This window comes from Ostrinia furnacalis, unplaced genomic scaffold (genome assembly GCF_004193835.3).
Source record: "Ostrinia furnacalis isolate ACB-3 unplaced genomic scaffold, ASM419383v2 OfSCF2274, whole genome shotgun sequence".
Taxonomy (NCBI): domain Eukaryota; kingdom Metazoa; phylum Arthropoda; class Insecta; order Lepidoptera; family Crambidae; genus Ostrinia; species Ostrinia furnacalis.
Window position 1 is genome coordinate 714371 of NW_021132513.1, and position 23104 is coordinate 737474.

The 23104-nt window shown below is 41.0% G+C and overlaps 2 protein-coding genes across 4 annotated transcripts in view; both read left to right on the forward strand.

Moving 5' to 3' along the window:
- Hecw (Hecw ubiquitin protein ligase) overlaps positions 1-22762 on the forward strand; it is a 109055-nt gene extending 86293 nt beyond the window's left edge. For all 3 annotated transcript variants that reach the window (XM_028307511.1, XM_028307512.1, XM_028307513.1), the window contains 7 exons: positions 6491-6697; positions 8662-8928; positions 12335-12500; positions 13144-13356; positions 16971-17137; positions 17964-18234; positions 21138-22762. In XM_028307511.1, coding sequence (XP_028163312.1) covers positions 6491-6697; positions 8662-8928; positions 12335-12500; positions 13144-13356; positions 16971-17137; positions 17964-18222 — 1279 coding nt within the window. In that variant the 3' untranslated portion in view covers positions 18223-18234; positions 21138-22762. The remainder of the gene's footprint in view (positions 1-6490; positions 6698-8661; positions 8929-12334; positions 12501-13143; positions 13357-16970; positions 17138-17963; positions 18235-21137) is intronic.
- Positions 19160-21125, forward strand: LOC114354928 (E3 ubiquitin-protein ligase HECW2-like). The gene is made up of 3 exons (XM_028307529.1): positions 19160-19165; positions 19844-20010; positions 20867-21125. The coding sequence occupies exons 1-3, from the start codon at positions 19160-19162 to the stop codon at positions 21123-21125; spliced, it is 432 nt and encodes a 143-aa protein (XP_028163330.1).
- Positions 22763-23104: the final 342 nt, after the last annotated feature.

The following is a 23104-nucleotide window of genomic DNA, read 5'->3' on the forward strand; positions in this document are numbered from 1 at the left end:
GATTAGCCGAATGCCAATATTTATCAAGGATATTATTGAATCTATTCTGAAGTATAGTCATTATACTTAAGTGTCGTTTCATGATATTATGGTACATAGAGCAAGTAAAACGTTCTCCTAAATTGTTTTGTTGCAGCGATTATTATCTTAATAATTTGTGACAATACGTTACCGTGGTGACAATGCATTTACGAGATCATCATTGTCACTACAAACCATTATTATTCTGAACAGAACGACAATTCTGGTAAAACGTTCCCAAAACGTACATTTACTAAGCATGATTGATGGTAATATCGCAAAAAAGTCAACTGTTTAAAATAATTACTAAACACTAAATTGTTATTGCAAGAAAATTTTCCAAGTAAACTTAAAGCTCAAACACATTATGGGCTCATACTTTTAGGATGATCCAAGATCATTCTCATTATCATTTATGTAGAGTCATAAGTCCAAAAGATTAAAAAATATTTCACATTTAGTGCAGTTGCACCTAATAAAAAGGATTTAGGACGCTATTTGGATCAAATATGTAATTGCTCAATAATGAATAATAAATAAATAAAATAAATAAATAAATAATATCATTTGTAATATCATCTTTATCGAGCGCCCTAACACCGCCACGCGCCGGGCACTTGGCTATTTGTAAATAGAGAGCGCTTGCGCAAACGCATTGCATACATACATCATAAATTTGTTGTCTGTCCGTTTCCTAGCAGCGGAAGTCCTTCGTGATGTCCTAATTGGCGTTACGCGGGCGGGGTCGTTTACACGACCGTTTTGTGTTTCATACGCTAATTCATTCGGACCTTGATGTGTAGTCATTGTTAGCAGTGTACAACGAATTGGATGCATTTTGTTTGAGACATTTGTCAAACAAGTAGAACAAATTGCCGAACTGAAGACACTGGATGATTTTCCTTGCAACTTTTTAAAGCATAACATGTTTCCTGAAAATTTGTAGTAAGAACGTATTTTTCGAAATATTCAGTTAGTTTGGAATTTAATATTACGTTTTCTGAATAACTTTTATTATGCAATTTATATTGGCCAAAATTTTCATGATCTTCATTTTAAGCTCTTCCATATAATCCCTTCCAAGATTTATTTTAAAATGTACGGAACCCCAAAAAGGGGACCATAAAACAGTTTTTACATTACAAGGAGAGCCTGCGGGGTCGCCTGTCTCGTTATACCTTTCCGTTTCATTATTGCTTAATAAACCATTTTGAAATAAACGTTCGCCTAAAGAATCATCAATCCATTAGACTTAAGAATACGTGAAGAGTTATGATGATATCGGCAAAGGATCTAATAACCCAAAGAGGGTTTCGACCGTTTTTATGACCCTGATGCTTTTATTACACATGTTGGGATAACGCGAATTTAATTTTATACACCTTATACCCCGTTATTATAACACATTACCGCGCGGGATATTTTTCAATTTAGGATTTATATCCCCGAAACCTAATTTGTGAGAAAAGGGATCAAACGCGATCTTTTCGTCATAAAATGTTGCGAAGAGCGTCGGTGAATTTGGGGTCTAAATTAAGAATTATAGAACATTAGCTCAAATCATGGTAAACAATAATGTGTTCAAGAAAGAGTAACTACGTGCAGCAGTAGGTGTATGTATGTGAAAACTTATATGGGTTATACTGGGAAATCCTGTATTGTTTTTGTTAACAATTTGATCTCCGTTTGTCACTTGATATTCTTTTGGCGTGCCCTTCGCATTATTTGCTCTGAATGTCAATATCTGAACGTCTCATACAATATGTAACAAACCGCGCACATATCGCAATATGATGGACCTTGAAAATATGGTCAAGCACTAGACGCCCGCGTGCCGAGAACCTAAGCAGAGATTGTTTATTGTAAACAAAAAATCAATCTTTTGTTTTCTCGTTAGCAAATCGAGAACATTCATCATAGGAAGTAATTTGTGAGAATATTGGGCACGTATCGGCTTCTATTCCAATGAGGTCGCGCCAATGTCGTGTCTTTCATAATTTAGCGTTGCCTTCTACAAATATTATGGAGGCTTCATTTTAATTTTTTAAAGCGAATGGCCTATTGTGGTGGAACAATCGGTCCCGTTCTACGTGTCAATATTAGAATTATTCTCGGAAGTAATTTGATACTTTTTCTCGTCCCCCAAACGTTACCCTGGCGGCCATTGTTTTCAACGGTGCTTCTCGGCACGGTGCGCAGCANACGCAGCAGCTACGGTAACATTGACATTTTATCCGTCATTTATTATGTTTTGAAAGATTTATTCTTTGGAAAAAAAAAACAAAAAAAATCTCTACAAGAATTTTAACTGTGCCATCACAGTTAAAATTCTTGTAGAGATTTTTTATTATTATTCCATAATATACCCAAATGTAAAAAGCACGTAAGAAAACCAAACAACTGCTCTCGATTGCCATCCCAAATATGCAGCTCGGAAAGCCTTAGGGTCTGAATTCTTTCACCGTATCCCTGTAATTATAATTACCAGTAACCAGAGGTTACCGTAGCGTGAACCGGGGCCGCGAGGGCCTCAATTATTGTGGGCACCGCCCGGGGCCCGCCTGATGTTAGGTTTAGGGAGCTCTAAGCTGTCTCACTTCTGCTGCACCGGGTATTTCGAGTTCAACGATTGTTTCTTACCTGTGAAATCATAATCGATTCCATCTCGGAAATGATACATTCGTTGGAATCGTTCTCGATCTGATATCGTGATCGGAAAGGTTTTGAATGCTGTTTGGATTAGAATTTATTTTACTGTCTTCAGCGTGTTTGATGTATGGGCCTCTTAGTGAAGAGACATTAGCTTGGAGTAAGTACTTCAAATCCAAGTCATCAAGCTGTTACAGTAATGAGTTATGTAGGATGGCCGATGCCACGGGCACAGACGCGAGATTACGGTGAAAGTACAACTAACTACCAACGTTGACGATGTCAAAGTAAGCGAAGATTTATTTACTTCGTCACAACTGCCTAAAACTGAATCTGATCTGCTCACGATGTTCATTTTTACTTAGCGTAAGGCCTGTATTGCTATTTATAAGTACATAGTAATGATAAAATTAATCTATGACTGAAGTGAGAGTCCTGTAAATGCAAAGCTCGGTAAAACCAAAGCCCTCAGATCCCAATTCTGTCCGTTATTTCCCGGCATTATCATTGAATCTTTTGAGATTTTCATCTCACCTCTGTGACTTCCATTATCTAATCTAATTGTTTACAGTCTCAAAACACAAGTAGTGATTGTCTGGACAGACGCATTCTAATTAGGAGTGGCGTTATGGCGGGCAAGTTTAATTGAATAAGTGCGATCCGCTGCGTCATCTTGATCCACCCGGAATCAAGACGTCAAGTACCGCGTTATCGGCGCCCGCGCAGCTATCGCCGATCTCTGTACACAATGGCCGATGGCCGACGGACACACCTCGCACACCTGTCTCGGGCAAGGGGCAGGTGCGGGGCGAGGGGCGATCAGGGCTGTCATTAACAAAGTCAAAGTCAAAGTCAAAATTTCTTTATTTGTTTAGACTAATAAATAGTTCTTACAAATCGTCATTTTGCTCTTAAGGAGCCTCTACATGTCTCATAATCTTTTTACCCTACCAGCGCTTCGAGACCAACATTTGGCAAGTGCTGAGAAGAAGCGCCGCAACAAACTCAGTCACCACTGTCTGCCGGGTATAAATAAATAGAAATAGCAGTAGTAGGTACATTCGATTCAGGAGAAAATAACAATCCGATCAAAAGTTTGATGATATCGTTTTTTTATATTTACGAGACAAATATAATTTCCTGACCAAATATCGCAACGGCTCTACATTTTTATAACATGTAGTGTAACTGATACTTTTTATTGCGAGAAAGAACTGGATAATTTGATAGCAGGTGGTTTTATGATTGGTGATTATTTCCTGCATCCGTCATCTGTGAAATTTATCTGGGCTATGATTTGGGAAAGCTCATAAAAATTAAAAAAGTACAAGTAATAACAAATCAATAAAAGTAACTTCCAGGTGTTTCTAACAATTGGTTGGTAACCCTAAGACCGAGCAGGCGGCGCGCGCGCAGCCCCAGGCACGGCAGGCGCGTGCGGCCGACCTCCGGGGGAATGCCTCCGCTAGTCATTAACTTTCGGGATTGCTGCCTCCATGATATATGCGTGGGACGTGGCCTTATGTAATGACGCAGATGCTATTACTGATCTTGAAGATTCTGGACCTGCCCTGTAACAATAACCTCGAGGTGTTTTTGATTCACCGATAAAATAATACCCACCTTCGAAATGTAATGGGGTAAAATTTTACTGTATGTGATGCTTTCGATAATTCCACACTTATGAAAATATTTGTAAATTCCGACGAACTATTAAGATGCTAAATCAACAACATAGTCGCCCTATCACGCGATTCTCGTGCACAACGCTTAACGAAGATATTATACAAATCGTTCCGCAACTGATGTATACTTTATTCAAGTCGGCAAAACAGCCGCAGTCGAGTTTAACACGTACATCCCTTTCGTTGCCGGCGTAATTTTAGGTCATTCCCATCGATGGTGCCGGGAAACGGCCTTGCGGCTGCGCGTACGCAATCGTTGCAGAATCGCTGATCGCTTCCTCAATTTCCTTGGCCTTTGTCTTAGACTCGCAACAATTCAACGAATAATGCTGCCAATAATTAAGCTATTGCGGTTATTGCACACGCGTCTAACACAATACCCACCGTTAATAGGTCGCAATAAACTGAAGGTTCTTTCTCTAAAAGGGTTTGAGCCTTTAAGGCGTGAACGTGCTCCTTGTAGAATCAACCTTGGATTCGGCGAACCCATTGTTATGGCAACCGACTGCGCCGAAAATCGCGCATTTGTTATGTCTACGACCTGACGGGTTACGTAACCGTGTTCGAGGAACAAAGAGCAAAAATCGTGGATTCACAGAAGTTATCGAAGGGTCAGGCCAGGTGACCGCGACGGCTGCGCGCGCGCCTCTCCTCGTATAATTCACCGAGCCCAAATGAAATTATTATACTAATTACCGAATCTCGATCACGAGCGGGGGGCGGGCCGGCTCTAAATCTCTGCCCGCTCTCCTAAATCGATTACGGGTATTACTAGCCTAGAGCTCCACGTTTTGTCTCTGTCTAATGTGGGCCGGCCTTGCTCTCCTCTTTTTGGAGATAATCTCCACCGGTTCAATGCTCTGAATGAGCATATTAGGCGTCATTGCTTCACGACCAATACGAACTTTGACTTTGAGAATGCGGTTGATAAGAAATTTTTCTTCAGTAATTAGGAAAGTCGAGTCGTGTCCAAAACCTCCCATTTGAGTCGATTTAGTGTTTAATTGATGATGGTCTTCAACTAGTCTTCACACGTGCAGTGGGTGCACGATTATTTATAATAGTTCACACTCTAGTAAGCGCCAAAGGAGTCCGTCGGCTTTCACACGCACTGCCTATTTAATTTAATTGTTGACGAAAAAGTTTGGACGGATTTTGTTAACAAACAACATTATCTTGTTGCAAAATATTCGCACGGCTTTCTATCGCGTTTTGATTAATGGACGCTTCGTAGTTTCGTCCGATTACAATGATTTACCGAGACGAGTTTTAAATTAAGCTCGAAGTTATCATACTGCGTAGGTAAATAGTAATTTTGTATAATAACAAAGATGTTCTCGCGGAAAAAAGTCCTTGTGGGAAGGAACCTCATTAATTAGTTTATAATAATCATCGGTGGTTTGTCGGCTACAGCGTGTTTGATTTAATCCTAGGTTTCCAACAATGAATTGTTTATGTAGAATGTTATTATAACTGTGACACGCATCAACAGCATATCATTACCTCACTAATCATAACAATGTCATGGTATTACAGAGTAGTAGCGATAATTCATGGCAATTACATGTTTATATTGATTGACGTGACACGCTAAAGAGATATCTAGTCCTCGTGCTGAATTCAATAATACATAGTGGTGTTCTACAGAGTTGGCGCTACAACACCATAATAAGGGGTAAAACAGATCATATCAGAAATAACAATGTAACTCATGTTACTCATGATCATTTAAAGCCATCATTGCTTCTTAGGATTTTCATGAAGCTCTACGTCAGAGTAACTGCGGGCTGAAACTTGTGAATAATAACGTAGAGTGGATATACGAGTAAGCATTTGGAATCTTCAACAAACTGACTCCTTGTCACCTGAGTTCCCATTTGAAAACATGTGACAACGAAACTATTCCTCTCGTCCCCACCGAAGCAACTCCCTTGTGGCTAGGTTTGCCAGGCGTCCGGATAAAGCCGGACATAGGTAGGCTTCCAGCCAAATGAAGCACAGAGTCCGGCTTTTTCGTTTTTGGACCTGGCAACCCCGTAGCCAGGATCCACAAAAAAAGTACATGTGATTGTGAAATGTCAACCGTTTTAAATCTCAAATTCTCAAGCCTCCTGACTCTTGGCTTTCTTCCGCAGCCTGTTCGAGCAGGAGATAATGAGCTACGTGCCCGCGGGCGGGTGCGGCGCGGCGGGCGGGGCCAGCCCCTCCCCCGCCGCCTCGCCCGCCGCCGCGCGCACCACGCGTGCGCCCGCGCCGCAGCGCCGCGACTTCGAGGCCAAGCTGCGCGCCTTCTACCGCAAGCTGGAGAGCAAGGGCTACGGGCAGGGGCCGGGCAAGCTGAAGTAAGTCTTGTTTAAAGTTACGGGCCTATACTTTATACCACCTAGGTCCCGCGATGAGCCTTATACCGCAAGCTGGAGAGCAAGGGCTACGGGCAGGGGCCTGGCAAGCTGAAGTAAGTCTTGTTTAAAGTTACGGGCCTATACTTTATACCACCTAGGTCCCGCGATGAGCCTTATACCGCAAGCTGGAGAGCAAGGGCTACGGGCAGGGGCCGGGCAAGCTGAAGTAAGTATCTACCTATTTTACGTCACGAAAATACATCGATTTGCAAACCTACCGGTCCTGCGCAAACCAGAAGGGCGAGGCCTAACCTAGACCCAACGATGCGCCTTCAGGCGAAATCTTCAGCTTCCAGACCAAAGGCAAACAGGCTAGGAGAAACTCACGTCTAAGAATCAGATACTTTTCAGAAAAGGCTTTCTGCTGATGGCAACTTCACTTTTTCCACAAATACTGAAGTCCTAGAAGGGACTAAATCTTTTTTTGAACTTACTTCGCGTTCNGCGCATTCTTCAGACCATCAGAGTGGTAGAGTCACAGCTGCGAGAATGTTAGCTTAACTGCACATCTTTTACTGCAAGCAGAAGGTAGGTAAATGATTTTAGGGAGTCGCACAGTTTAGTAGTACGCACACTCACTGCGGGCGCCCGTCGCACAGTCGCGACAGCAATATAATTACGCGCGAGCGATAAGGATGGGTAGCTTGGGTTCATTGGACAAAATTCTACGTGCTCACGGACCAGGCTTTAGTAGGGCCTCAGTCCCTCCCCCGCCGCGTCGCCCGCCGCCGCGCGCACCACGCGTGCGCCCGCGCCGCAGCGCCGCGACTTCGAGGCCAAGCTGCGCGCCTTCTACCGCAAGCTGGAGAGCAAGGGCTACGGGCAGGGGCCGGGCAAGCTGAAGTAAGTCTTGTTTAAAGTTACCGACCTAGGTCCCGCGATGTGCCTTCTACCGCAAGCTGGAGAGCATGGGCTACGGGCAGGGGCCTGGCAAGCTGAAGTAAGTGTCTACCTAAAAGTGCCAACCTATCTAATCTAATTTAGATCCTGCGACGTGTCTTCTAGCGAAAGTCTCAGCTTCCAGATCAAAGGCCAGGAGAAACTCAAGTAACTGTATCTATCAGATACACTTTCAGAAAAGGCTAATGGTAACTTCACTTTTTACACGAATAGTAAAGACCTAGGAGGGACGAAATCTTGGTAGAACCTCATCAAATAACCCCAAACACGGCAATGTCCACATCATACGAGTATTATTACACACAAATTGTTTGTACTGTACACTTATTTATTTATAGCCGCTTGATGTTAAAAGTATTTATAACCACAATTTTTAAATTCCTACCCCTTTTATCCCTCCGACCTTTGTTTAAGCTCTATTGCATTTCGCCAGCTAAGCGAACGAGGTCGTTTGAGTTTAACTCGTGCAAAGGCGGGCGGCATTAACTCTGACGACAGCACTTTTGTGGGCGGGCGGCTTTCAGCCCTTCGCGTGTGGGACACGGGACAACAATAGAAATGACAACAATTTGAAATATGCACGAAGGACGACATGGAAAGGCCATATGGACATTATCTATTTTAACTTCCCTCTACCTTGACGGTCCATATTTAGATTTAAATTCAAAAGTGCTGAAGCAACCTTCGCTTCAGAGCAATTTCACTTATGATGACGGTAATATTTATAGACATTCTGTCACAACATTAGGAACCTGCACCGCACCATAATCTAAATATTTTTAAGGAACTTTTTGTGTCTTCATGATACGAGTTATCAACTATCCATCAGCAAAAGATAGCAGTAACATTCGCGTTAGACCTTTCAAAATCTATCCCTACCTTCTTTTTTTTATTATTATTTGGCTCGCAAAACTACTTAAAAATAATGCAGTCGAACATAGAACCTCCTCCTTTTTTTGGTTAAAAATATGGACGATTCTAAATTATTCTTGTCTCTTCTACAGACTCCACATCCGTCGCGAGCATCTATTAGAAGACGCGTTCAGGCGCATCATGTCGTGCGGCAAGAAAGAACTCCAGAAGGGCAAACTCTGCGTGCTCTGGGACGGAGAAGAAGGCCTGGACTACGGAGGCCCGAGCAGAGAGTTCTTCTTCCTACTCTCGAGGGAGCTGTTCAACCCGTATTACGGACTCTTCGAGTATTCTGCGAACGATACATATACGGTCCACGTTTCACCGATGTCGGCTTTCGTGGACAACCATCATGAGTGGTGAGTACATTGATTGTTTGTATTGTTGATACTGTTAGTTCTATTTCAGTAATTCTTTGAAAGTCATTGATTTGGAGCCGTGGTTGACAACGATTAGATTAGATTGTTGATTGTATTATTCTGACTATTTTATTACGATGGAAGTGTATGTTAATACTGTGTAAAGGCGGGTCCAGACATGTATCATTTGCCTGATCCGATCACCGTATCCGTATCGTCGACGCGTATCATCGCATATGTGGACGATACGGATACGGTACCCGCTACCCGCCTTAAAGTACTAACTGCTCTTAGTTTGGGACTAGACTAGCTGGCGTAGTGTAAAACGTTCTAGTAATACGAATATGGATGTAAGCAACGTTTAGGACGACCATACAAACAGTTTGTGATCAACAAAATCACCACAGTACATCAGACAGAACTAGGAAATCATAGAGAATGGTAAACAGTTCCTGGATTATGTTGCAAATTGTTGTAATTACGATTGTGCAAACGTACGGTGGCACATTGTAAGTCCGTGACGCGCTGATTATCGCTATTATTCCGAATGAGGGTAATTATCTCGCGTGATTTAGCCGGTGCGACGGACGGACGATCAATTGTGTGTATAGCTATGCAGTAACTGTGTGAATACAGCCGATCGGATGCGCATACACAAGATAACAGACTCTTTATTTGGTAGAGTCTATTTGCTCAAATGAAATGGCAGTATTGTTCTTGTTTAATTAAGCTTATTTTTTAAACACTATAAGTAAGGATATTATGTCGCTTAAAAATACATCATTTCACTAATTCTGTTCTGTATTTCTTTGGAACGGGCTCTCTACTTAAGCATATCTATTAGGCCTCGCCTCAACCCTTAAAACTTATAAGTAGCTTAAAACTTAATGATATCAGCAAATGAATCGTAAGTCTAGGGTCTACTTCAATAGCGTGATAGCGTCGAGCCAGCCAGACCATAAAAGCTACCAAATTGAACTAACTGTTTAAATGGGCTGAACAAAAAGCTTTCCTTTCATGACAACTCATGCCTTTTGTCCAAACACTTACCAAACCTACCGTTGTCCATTGAACCTGATTATAATAAGGACGACACAATTAAAATTCAAACTCCATACAAATATTACCGCGAAGCGATTACCGCGCGCCATATTTGGCGTCCGTTGATTGTGCGCGAATCATTGAATGTAAACTAAACATACCTTCGCAATTAATTAGATTCGACTTCTGTTTTTGTAAAACAATGTAATGGGTACAGGCACTGTGACGAAGATAATTCAATAGGTCAGTTTTGTATAAATACCTCCCTATTAAGATTGTCCAGTTAAAGGTAGATCGATAGGAAAGTATTTATTTGTCTCAAATCAGGTTACAATCGAGCGATGTGGAAATTATTGGGGGAGGCCTATGTTCAGCAGTGGACGTCCTGTGGCTGAAATGATGATGATGATGATGATGATGATGATGATGATGATGATCCAATTACAACATAGCACAGTGTACAACAGTGGTATGAGACAAAATGGTCTAAGACTCAGTGAAAAAAGTGAAATATAAGAGCATGGCCCTTTTTAGATGCGAGATGAGTTATTTTTCAAATTATGATAAGTATCTATTCCAAGATCCAAATAACATGTTTTATTTTTATAAAGTGACCTATAAAGAAGAAGTGGGTCAAGCTGTCTCGATGATAGAGTATATTTATCTAAACAACACTCAACTTTATTGCTTTTTATTTTTGTAAATAAATTAATCTTATGTTTGTTTGATTGATTGAATGTTTCTCATATTTCTAAATCATGAAAATGTACTTTGTTTTAGGTAGGTAGGAAAATGTTCCAAGTTGTTTGTTATTTATTTATTTATTCATTTGCATTAACATATTCAGCACATACAGGATATACATGCATTCATACATTGACCCTGTAAGGGTCTGTAAGGGTCTTACGTAAAGCTACACTAAATGGCAAAAAGTAAATATTTTAAACTATCTAATCATATCGGGGATAAATGTCCCAAATAGCTGTAAATATAGCTTTTAGCATTGTTTAATGGCTGAAGGAAGACTCCCGTGACCCGAATGCACAGTTTATGGCGCGTATATGGTGGAACCGTAAATCTGGGCTTCCAGTGCACTGTGCCTGCGCGCGACGACTTTAGTTCTATATTTACCCGCCTCAGTTCCGGTGGCGGCGCGCGCGTCGTATCAAGTTACACGGGCCACAGTAGACAGTGGTGTAGAAAGCTCACTCACACCTTAGTATTTCGGAAAATAGCTACTAATATGTCACAGGATAAGTCTATCCAACTACTTGAGACTTACTTTATCCAAAACTAGCGACTCGCCCCTGCTTCGCATAGTACAATGTATTATACTAACTTAAAAACTTTCCTCTTGAATCACTCTATCTAATAAAAAAAAAGCCTTCTGCTTAATATACAAGTATATTCACAAATACTATTGCTCGGGTTCCGACAAACATTCGGGTGGTGTTTTTTGCCCATCTTGTGTGACACAACACCAAAACAATCGTGTAACACTATCTGGGACTTTCAATTGGTGCGTAACGTACGTTTTAATAGAAAAAACGGACAAAGGTAGATAGAGTTACATTAAAGGCACGTATTGACGCCGGTTAAGTTTTAGTTTGTGTATTTATAAATATCAAGTTTATACGTCTACTTTGTAAAAAAAAAACATGAAAATCCATAAAGTTTCTGATTCTGCTGCTCCTTCAGGAGCAGTTCCTCATGTGAGAGTTCTCTGACGAATATTTTTCAAATCATAATCATCAGTTAGTCGTGTAAACCCAAATAGTCACCATTTATGAAGCGAAGTTATGAAAAGTGTTGTGTCTTTTGAGCAGGTTCCGCTTCTGGGGGCGTAAGAAGTGGGATTTCGTTTCTTTCTCAGTATTACGCTTGAGATGAGCTTGGGTAGGACTATCTCGTTGCGCAGTTCCGCTCTTTAGTCTCGCGATGCTTGAACTTGTGTTAAGTGAGGGTACTTATCGTTTTTCCATATTCTTTCTGGCATCACTTGAGATTTTATATTAAGTGGGGGTTGTTCCGTTGTCCAGGTTCCGCTCCTCAATCGCCCATCACTTGAGTTTGTGAGAGATATTCCATTGTCTTCTCTTAGCTACTTTACTTGCCTTTGTATTAACTGGGACATGTTTCCTCCAGAATCCTATCCGCTTCTGGGGCCGTGTGCATCACTTGTGATTAAGCCATATTATCCTGTTCTCCATATTCCGCTTCTTTCTCAAGCCGTATATCACTTAAGGCTTTGCACACTGGCGGATTTCAAGCGGAGCGGCGCCGTTGCTCCGCCCAGAAAACGCTTGCAATCCGCCAGTGTTGCAAGGCTTTTAAGCTTATATTAACTAGGAACTGTTTCCTCCAGGTTCCGTTTCTCTGGTCGTGTGCTAGGCTTGGCGCTGGTACATGGATTTCTGCTGGAGGCGTGGTTCACTCGTGCCTTGTATCGGGCGCTGCTGCGGCTACCACCAGCTTTAGAAGACGTCGACGCCTTGGACGCGCAATTCGCGGCCTCGCTGCGGTGGTTACAGGTAACTACTAGTTTACTTTGAGGTTCTACTTCTGGGCTGGCGCTGGTACATGGCTTCCTGCGTTAGAAGACGTCGACGCCTTGGACGCGCAATTCGCGGCTTCGCTGCGGTAGTTACAGGTATTGATCGGTTTATGTAACATAATATGTAGCTGAAAAACACTTTATCTAATAGCCCAATTGGTTTAAAATAAAACAATAGCTTTCAGCTAAACAATACAAATCACAGCGATGACTGTCTTTATAAGCCTACAACGTATTATTATGCACAATTGACGACAGCTAGACGGCACTTAGAACTACATAAGATGTGACATTGTTTAACTTGATAGACGACAGCACAACACACTACTTTTGTTGCAAATTCGCTCATATAACCTTGCATAAGACCTCAAAATTTTTAACTTAGGTAATGTGCCGTCAATTGTACCATTATCACTGATTGACACTTTAATCACTCTATTAATAAAAAGTTACACCCGGGATAAAAACTGGATCAACATGACATTTCCATACTAAATGACAATCTAATCCAGAGTTCAACTAGGGTGTAACTTTTATTAATAATGGTCACTGTCCACAAATGAAGTAAACAAGTATGGACTGTTTAATTAAAACGATATGCATTATTTTCAATGTTACAGTCAGCGCGCTGCGTGTCCTCTCTGGAACTAACGTTCGCGGTATCAGAACGGCTGGCCGACGGCCGCGTGCTAGAGAGAGAGCTGAAGCCAGGAGGCCGCGACGTGGCCGTCACCGAGCGGAACAAGAAGGAATACCTCGAGAGGGTGGTCCGGTGGCGCGTGGAGAGAGGCGTGGCCGAGCAGACGGAGTGGCTGGTCAGAGGGTTCCATGAGGTGAGGGTCTATTTACAGCCAGTGAGACAATTATCACACTGCACCGCATATAACGAATCCCGCGCGCAGACGCGTTGTCAGTGTGTTGTGCCGCGCGTGTTTTCTATACAAACTGAGGTACTTTCATCATCACCATCATCATCATCATTTCAGTCATAGGACGTCCACTGCTGAACATAGGCCTCCCCCGATGCTATCCGTGTTGATCGATTGGTAGCGGCCTGCGTCCAGCGCTTCCCTGCTACCTTTACGATGTCGTCGGTCCACCTTGTAGGTGGACGTCCCACGCTGCGTTTTACCGGTACGCGGCCTCCATTCCAGAACCTTTCTGCCCCATCGGCCGTCAGTTCTGCGTACTATGTGCCCTGCCCAGGTACTTGCAAACAATGATTAATCTGCGGAGTGCGGTGCAGTGTGATAATCGCCTAACATGCCACCGATGGCGGCCACCCGATACATTTCTGTTAAAAATTGGCAGCCATCGGCCACCTTCGTGTGCGCAGTACCAAAGGACGTAGCGTGCGTGTGCACCGAGCCTAATGGTCAGATAAGGATAACCTTGATGATGGCACTTCTACTGTGTTATATGCCTTAACCTCCCTGCGCGTGGTCGTGAACCTATTTAACAACTCTAATTATTGAGAAGTTCTAGTTATCAGGGGCTTAGGTATAGACAAGTAAAAAGTGCCTACATTACTTTTGACTGCAACTGCTAGCACAAATTCTGCTTACAAAAACTTAATGTAAAATTGCCTTACTTTTCAAACCTTTCACACCAGCTCTTGTGAAACGACCTACACTAACAATGTTATTATAAATCAACACTCGCCTAGTTTTAATTGCGAAAATCGACGTTAACGAGCGTAATGTAGTTAGGTAGTGTTGGCAGATAGTGGGACTCGTTGAATTCTAATGTTATTGAATAGTTATTGAATTTTTGTTGTTGTCAATTTTACATATTAATTTGCTGTTCCTATTAAATCTAATGTGGTATTTTGGTGATGCTCCCTAAATTACAATTTATGTATGCTAAGAGGTATTTTCCAAATTAGTATCTTTANAGTTTAAACCAGAGTTCAACTAGGATGTAACTTTTATTAATAAGGGTCACTGTCCACAAATGAAGACGCAAACAAGTATGGACTGTTTAATTAAAACGATATGCATTATTATCAATGTTACAGTCAGCGCGCTGCGTGTCCTCCCTGGAATTAACCTTCGCGGTATCAGAAAGGCTGGCCGACGGCCGCGTGCTAGAGAGAGAGCTGAAGCCAGGAGGCCGCGACGTGGCCGTCACCGAGCGGAACAAGAAGGAATACCTTGAAAGAGTGGTCCGATGGCGCGTGGAGAGAGGCGTGGCTGAACAGACGGAGTGGCTGGTCAGAGGGTTCCATGAGGTAAGGGTCTATTTAAAGCAATTGAAAGAAGTACGCCAAGCGTACAAAGACGCGCCGTAGAGAGTACCACTATTGCTGCTCAAAACTAAGGGTACTTTATGAGGTCAGACCTTAAACATAGGGATTCCTCCACCTTCTTCGCCTGTGTGAATCAAACTGAATATTTAGTGGCTTCATTTCACCTCGTAACTATTGCACCTGGGTGATATGAGAGAGCTGAAGCCAGTGACATGCCACCGAAGGCGGCCACCCGCTACATTTCTGTTAAAAATTGGCAGCCATCGACCACCTTCGTGTGCGCAGTACCAAAGGACGTAGCGTGCGTGTGCACCGAGCCTAATGGTCAGATGACGATAACCTTGATGATGGCACTTATGCTGTGTTATATGTCATAACCTCCCTGCTATTCGCGTGGTCGTGAACCTATTTAACAACTCTAATTATTGAGAAGTTCTAGTTAAAAATGTCCTACATTACTTTTGACTGCAACTGCTAGCACAAATTCTGCTTACAAAAACTTAATGTAAAATTGCCTTACTTTTCAAACCTTTCACACCAGCTCTTGTGAAACGACCTACACTAACAATGTTATTATAAATCAACACTCGCCTAGTTTTAATTGCGAAAATCGACGTTAACGAGCGTAATGTAGTTAGTGTTGGCAGATAGTGGGACTCGTTGAATTCTAATGTCTGACAGACAGAGCCCCAACGGAAGTGCATTCAGTAATACGTTACTTATTAAATTTAGGTTGTTGTCGATTTTACATATTCATTTGCTGTTCCTATTAAATCTAATGTCGTATTTTGGTGACGCTCCCTAAATTACAATTTATGTATGCTAAGAGGTATTTTCCAAATTAACATCTTTATTATTTACTAGCGGCCGACCGCGACTTCGTACGCGTGGACCCCGTTTTACCCCCTTAATAGGGGTGAGCACCTACCTACGTTCTAAAAGGAAACCCCATTCAAAATTTTAGACACCTGGCACTTTTGGTTTCTAAGATTTCGTGATGAGTGAGTCAGTCAGTGACTTTTTACTTTTATATTCGATTATTAAAAAGGATTTTCGCTGAAATAAAATTAACAAAAAAATAGTAAAATAATAAAGTCACAAATGACTACCAAAAGGCTTACTGTAATGGCACCCCACATATCATGACAAGCTATTAAGATGTTAGCACGTTATCATATTTATTGATCGTCGTTATCACGCATCGGCGATGTCGCGGAAGTGAGCCGCGCCCAGCAGAGTCGGCCTAGCGACTGCATGTACTTATACAGTCGAGCACATTAGATTATAATTTTTTCTCGCAAAATGCCGCTTATTGCAACTGCATAAGAAACCAGTGTTTTTCTTGATGTGCTACCGCGCCTATGACGAACACTAATCGCGTTGTCGTAGTCTTCACTGCATTTTATCGTCAATATCAATTACCTACTTCAACAAATACTGTTAATTACATATTATAGAACTTCTGACCTGCCCCAACTTATAACTGATACAAATCATATTATTTAATGTCCTTAGATAATTAATATTGTCAAAGTTGGCTTGTCTCGTACTAAGTACATAGCGAGAAACCAAACTCATTTTTTTCCAAAACAGACTCAAAAGTTTAAAAAAATCTTGAAGCGGATCCATCAGGCTTCTGATGTAAATAATAAGTCTACTTGTGTGTTTCCAAAATTACATAGGTATCTACTTCTATGGTCCATTCAGTGGCGTAATTATACCATCTGAGCCCCGTGGCAAATTCTGTCAGGGCCCTTGGCGTATCTAGGGTTTTTTTTGGGTATAATGCATAAAATCCTAAGCTCGAGAGCTTATAAGTACTTAAGTAATCCTACTATTTAGCAAAGGACTTTAAAAAGATCGGGCACGCGCATTACTGCCATAATAAATGATTTTAATTCTTAGATTTTACTTAATGTGTACCTATAGATTTTAATTTTTAGTATAAACATAATTTGTATTGATAATTAATATAATTTGTTGATTGTTTATGTATAATATGTATTTTGCTAATGATAGTTAAATAAAGTATCGTTAAGCCTTTATTTCGCCTGAGATACAGGAAAAAAAATTCCTAGTTCAGGCACATATATAACTTTACCTTTTGTAGCATAAGATTAGCCTAGAGTTTAAACTGTCAAATAAGATATTCAATAAAGAATTTATTTATTTATTTAACCACGGTTTTTGTTCGTTCAGGTGGTGGACCCGCGCCTGGTGGGAGCATTCGACGCGCGTGAATTGGAGCTGGTGATCGCGGGCGCGCCCGAGCTCGACGTGGCGGACTGGCGAAGCAACACCGAGTACCGCGGCGGGTATCACGACGCCCATCCTGTTATACTGTGGTTCTGGCAGGCTATAGACAGGTAACTTACCCTGATTTCACGTATTCTTATTGATATCAATCTAGGAATTTAAATGCAGTTCTAATTCCCACGTATTTATTTGCTCGAGATAGAAAATAATAAAACAGTAATTTATGACAATCGTCGTCCGTCTATGTCGTCGTACGTCACACTCTTCCTTCTCTTTCACACATCTTTACGTTCCCTTTCGAACTCATATCCTACAACCTACATATATACCTGACAGCTTTTAAGTTTCCGAGTTTTAAACCTAGGCGCAGACCACCGACTTTTAGTCGGCCGATAGTTGGATCGGGCTGTTGATCAGTATGGATTTGTATGAAAATGCGCACATTACACCGATTTGATATCGGCCGATTCTTCATACAAATTAGAATCGGGCCTAACTATCGGCCAACCAAAGTCGGTGGTCTGCCTGCGCCTAGGCTAATATAATGAGAGAACTGAATTTGGTATTTTCCAGCATGTACAAAAACCGATATTTTTATATCGAATCTTCTATGAAACTGAGATTGCGGATCTTGATTTACTTCAGAAATTAAAGTTTTGTAACAAATCCCCATCCGCTAAACCGTAAATATTGATACTGCACCTACTGATACTATTTGCAGTAGACACGGAAGTCTCTAATCTGTCATTCTTAACATGTCATTTGAGTCAAAACAAAATTGGAAATGTGCCTAAGTTCGATGTCCTCAAGCAACCTCAAAATGAAAAACACCTTTTCCACAAATAAGTTTTTTTTTAATTCTAGACAAATTAGGTATTTGACCTACCTAGGTATTAGTACTTACCTACAAACCTATTAACGCTCCACATCTTCCAGGTTCACCAACGAGCAACGCCTGCGACTGGTCCAGTTCGTGACCGGCACATCTTCCATCCCTTACGAGGGCTTCTCGGCCCTGCGAGGGTCCACGGGCCCGCGCCGCTTTTGTATCGAACGCTGGGGCCGCGTGGAGTCGCTGCCTCGGGCCCACACCTGCTTCAACCGACTCGACCTGCCGCCTTATCCCACGCCGCATCTGTTATACGAAAAGCTACTGCTGGCTGTTGAGGAAACTAACACCTTCGGGATAGAGTAGACGGTCCATTTTTGCAGCTTGNACAAACAAACTCTTCAGCTTTATAATATTAGTATAGACTAGCGGCCGCCCGCGACTTCGTACGCGTGGACCCCGTTTTACCCCCTTAGGGGTTGAATTTTGCAAAATCCAGTCTCAGTGAGCCTACCTACGTTCTAAAAGGAAACCCCATTCAAAATTTTAGACACCTGGCACTTTTGGTTTCTAAGATTTCGTAATGAGTCAGGCAGTGACCTTTTACTTCGCTGAAATAAAATTTCCAAAAAAAAAGTCAAATAATAAAGTCACAAATGAATACCTATAAGACTTACTGTAATGGCCCCCCACATATCATGACAAGCTATTAAGATGTTAGCACGTTATCATATTTATTGATCGTCGTTATCACGCATCGGCGATGTCGCGGAAGTGAGCCGCGCCCAGCAGAGTCGGCCTAGCGACTGCATGTACTTATACAGTCGAGCACATTAGATTATAATATTCTTGTTGCAAAATACCGCCTATTGCAACTACATAAGAAACCAGTGTTTTACTTGATGTGCTACCGCGCCTATGACGAACACTAATCGCGTTGTCGTAGTCTTCACTGCATTTTATCGTCAATATCAATTACCTACTTCAACAAATACTGTTAATTACATATTATAGAACTTCTGACCTGCCTTAACTTATTAAGTTGTGATACAAATCAGTCTTATCTAATTCTTAGTTAAAGTTTACGTCACACGAAGCCTGTGAAATACTTATTTTGCTTACCCATTAGTAACTTTTCTACAATAGAGAGCTCTAGTATTTGGGGGGAGATCATTTCGAAATCCAAAAACCATAGACTATTGCCCGTTTTCATTTTCACCATCAATCGCTAATGCAGTGGTGATCCCTATGAAAACAAAATTTCTGTTATGTGTTACCATAAGGGTCACTTGGGCACATGAAAATGGCCGTAGGTAATACAATTTTTATGAGTAAGTATTTATGAGTTAAAAATCTCCGCTACTTAAGTTTAAGTTTCACTAGAATGAAAAGCGTAAAAGCTTAATTGTAAAAAATACTGTAACACTGTGTGTATGTATGTTATATCTGTATCTGGGTGTTACTTTACTTTTTTTACTGAATGAAAGTCCGAAGGTCGAATTTCTACAGTGTAGAAATATATTCTTGCTCTCACAATAGGTAATCACAATCAGAATAGTGGCTTGGTAGCGGGCGTACTCTATGTGATGCAGAATGCAGAGAACGACTGGCGAGCGCCGCAGAATGCGACTCGCTTGCAATACAATATTGCAAACTCAACGAAATACAATGTCTTCTTCTTTTCGTGTCGACAACAAACCTACACAGTGTCAGCCCAAAACTCAACCACAAGAGTGGCGTTGTCAGCAGCACTCATCAAATCCTCCTAAGTGCAGTTGCTCGGGCACTCAGGGCACGATATCAGGCGCTTCATCGACTGGGGAACAAAACCGCACCTGCACTCCATGTTTAAGCCATCCAAGAATCCCCACCTGACCAGATTGTCCTTACTACTGCCAACCCGCGTCCGAAGTATATTTAAAGACTACAATAAATACAATGTGTCCCTACAATACCGTTGTCCTAACCACGGTCTTTGTTCGTTCAGGTGGTGGACCCGCGCCTGGTGGGAGCATTCGATGCACGTGAATTGGAGTTGGTGATCGCGGGCGCGCCCGAGCTCGACGTGGCGGACTGGCGAAGCAACACCGAGTACCGCGGCGGGTACCACGACGCCCATCCCGTTATACTGTGGTTCTGGCAGGCTATAGACAGGTAACTTTCGGCCGTTTGGTGTAGTGGTTCGAAACGGACTACTATTCCGAAGGTAGCGGGTTCGATACCCGCACAGTACAAACATTTGTGTGCATGAACATATTTGTTTGTATTGGACTGGGTGTTTTCTATGTATAATAAGTATGTATTTACAAAAAAAAAGTATTTAAGTATGTTTATATCCGATGTCTAGTACCCATAGTACAAGCTTTGCTTAGTTTGGGACTAGAAGCGCAGTGTAAAATGTCCAAGGATATTTATTTATTTATTTAACTTACCTTGATTTCATGTATTCTTATTGATATCAATACCTGACAGCTTTGTTTTCGAGTGTCAACTGTGAGAAAACTGAGTTTGACACCCGATATTTTTCAGCACGCTATGCGCGTAATCTGGCTATAAACTACTAGTAAATTGAGCACTATCATCATCATCAACAGCCCTATACAGTCCACGCTGGACTATGAGCCTCCTCCAATGGAGGGTTTTGCCATAATCCCCACGCTTGGCAGGCGGGTTGTAGATCGCAGTTTAAAAGATTGAACACTATACAACTGTAAATTTTTCAATGAAACTGCGATATTATATTACGGTACTTGATTTACTTCAGAAATTAAAGTTTAATATTATACAAATTCCCATCCGCTAAACCGTAAATATTGATACTGCACCTACTGATACTATTTGCAGTAGACACGGAAGTCTCTAATCTGTCATTCTTAACATGTCATTTGAGTCAAAACAAAATTGGAAATGTGCCTAAGTTCGATGTCCTCAAGCAACCTCAAAATAAAAAAAATATTTTTCCACAAATAAGTACTTACCTACAAACCTATTAACCCTCCACATCTTCCAGGTTCACCAACGAGCAACGCCTGCGACTGGTCCAGTTCGTGACCGGCACATCTTCCATCCCTTACGAGGGCTTCTCGGCCTTGCGAGGGTCCACGGGCCCGCGCCGCTTTTGTATCGAACGTTGGGGCCGCGTGGAGTCGCTGCCTCGGGCCCACACCTGCTTCAACCGACTCGACCTGCCGCCTTATCCCACGCCGCATCTGTTATACGAAAAGCTACTGCTGGCTGTCGAGGAAACTAACACCTTCGGGATAGAGTAGACGGTCCTTAAATGCAGCTTGGAAGCCGTGGATATTTTTTTAAACCGTCTGTTTTATAAGCTGCCAGGTTTAAACTAATACCATGATAAAGTAAAACGACTAGCTGGCCGTAGGTACGCTCATATGCAGCCATTACGTGTATATCATAATGTCCATAGGCTTTATCAAACAGAACGCGTTCCTAGCGCACGTCGAAGCGCTATGGCGCGAAGAACAGCTCTGGCGTATTTTACTCTTACTTTAGTAACTTCCGGATCAACTTCGAAATGTCAATAGATAATGTTAGTAACGTAATGTCAAGGTCACTAGTTTTTGGGTAAAATTAACGTCCAGTAGAAAACATGTCGTATTGACGTTTTACAGTTAATAAATACTATACTACGTTTGTTAAAAAAAATGTCAATCCCAGGGAAGTGTATGTTAATTATGAATAAGGATGAACTCAAACAAACACCCAAATTATTAAAAATGTTAAACGAGCACTTGGCATGCCTGACGAGATATTCTGGGACAAAACATCTTATTTAGGGTAGTCATAAGCGACATTTGATAGCTGCGGTCATGCCAGATAGGTCAGTAACTTGCAAAGATTGATTTAGTTCCACTATCAAGTAAAGCTTAAAAATTGATATTTATTGCTTCACTATTGAATAGTGTTTATGACCATTGTAATTGTAAGGGAAATGTCCGAAAAAAACTACTTTTTGTAAATATCGCTACTTTCCGCTTATATCCTAATTAGCGGATCATGGATTTAAGAGCAATTATTTATTTTATTATATTCGATGCGTAATTTAGCTACTCGAATTGTAATACATGAATTAACAAAACACTAAGAAGTCGAGTTATCGCCCGCAGCACCGCTGATGTACTAAAATGCATAGTTGTAAATAATTGTGACTATTTATAGTGTCAATGTAAATAATAGTCAATTGATAGTGTAGCCGACGACCAAACAAAGCCAATGTTCTCGATACGAAACGGCGTCGACGCAACATGCCTTCGCCTTACGTATACTTAAACGAGCCACTCCTAACATTAAATCACAATCTGTTTGTACTTTAATTAACGCTTTTATTGTAAGTGAAGTATATTGTGGCTGTGAATCGGGATTCGAGTCCCATTATTTAGATATTACGCTTTACGTCACTAATTTATAGTTATTGTACCTATGTAACCTTTCATGTACCCTAGATATTAATAGTATTTATATCAAGTTGCAAGGACTAGTGTTACTTCACTTGAACTTAATAAAATCAAATTGTAAATGTTTATTAATTTAATTAAAGAATGTTATGAAAATATTCCCAATTACAATCAGAACTAGTCAGCTACTTTTAACCATACTTTTATTGCTATAGTAAAACACTTTCCAAATATATTCTCAACATTTTCATCAGATACATAATAATTCTGCTATAATCTAAGTTTGTACTAATTTAGTTGAGTGTTCAAATCCTAATTTGGTCAAGCTACATTATGTTGATGTTCCTTCATAGCAAGATTGTATTGTAAATATATTACTGGCTCAAAATATTACATTTTGACTATACACATTGAATCTAACAAACAAGGGTACTTTCTTTTTAGCACAATCAACAGTCCCCGTCTCTCACATTCAATGTGCAATCTGCCAAAATCTCAAATAACAAATGTCAAAGATAGATAACACAGCTTGAAAGTACCCCTAAAGTATTAATATTTCGTTAGGACATGTAGATACATTATTTATTGTGCTTAGATAACTTACACCCTATGTGTAAGTAATGTTTATTTTTGTAAGTAAATAGTTATATTATGTTGAACATTTAACTATTCTTTGTGTATGTATTGTTTTATTATGTAAATTTTAATTTGTTTTTGTGAAAGTGATGAAATGTGTCAATATACATTATAACTTACTGATATTAGTTTCATTTATTTGACCACAATGTATTTTGTGGTAATTGATTGTGTTACCAATTATTTTCCTATAAAGA

What these genes read in the sequence shown, in the direction of transcription:
- LOC114354928 (XM_028307529.1), top strand. An exon ending in TTCTGGCAGGCTATAGACAG is followed by an intron (nt 20,011 to 20,866) that starts GTAACTTTCGGC and finishes CACATCTTCCAG; the next exon opens with GTTCACCAACGAGCAACGCC.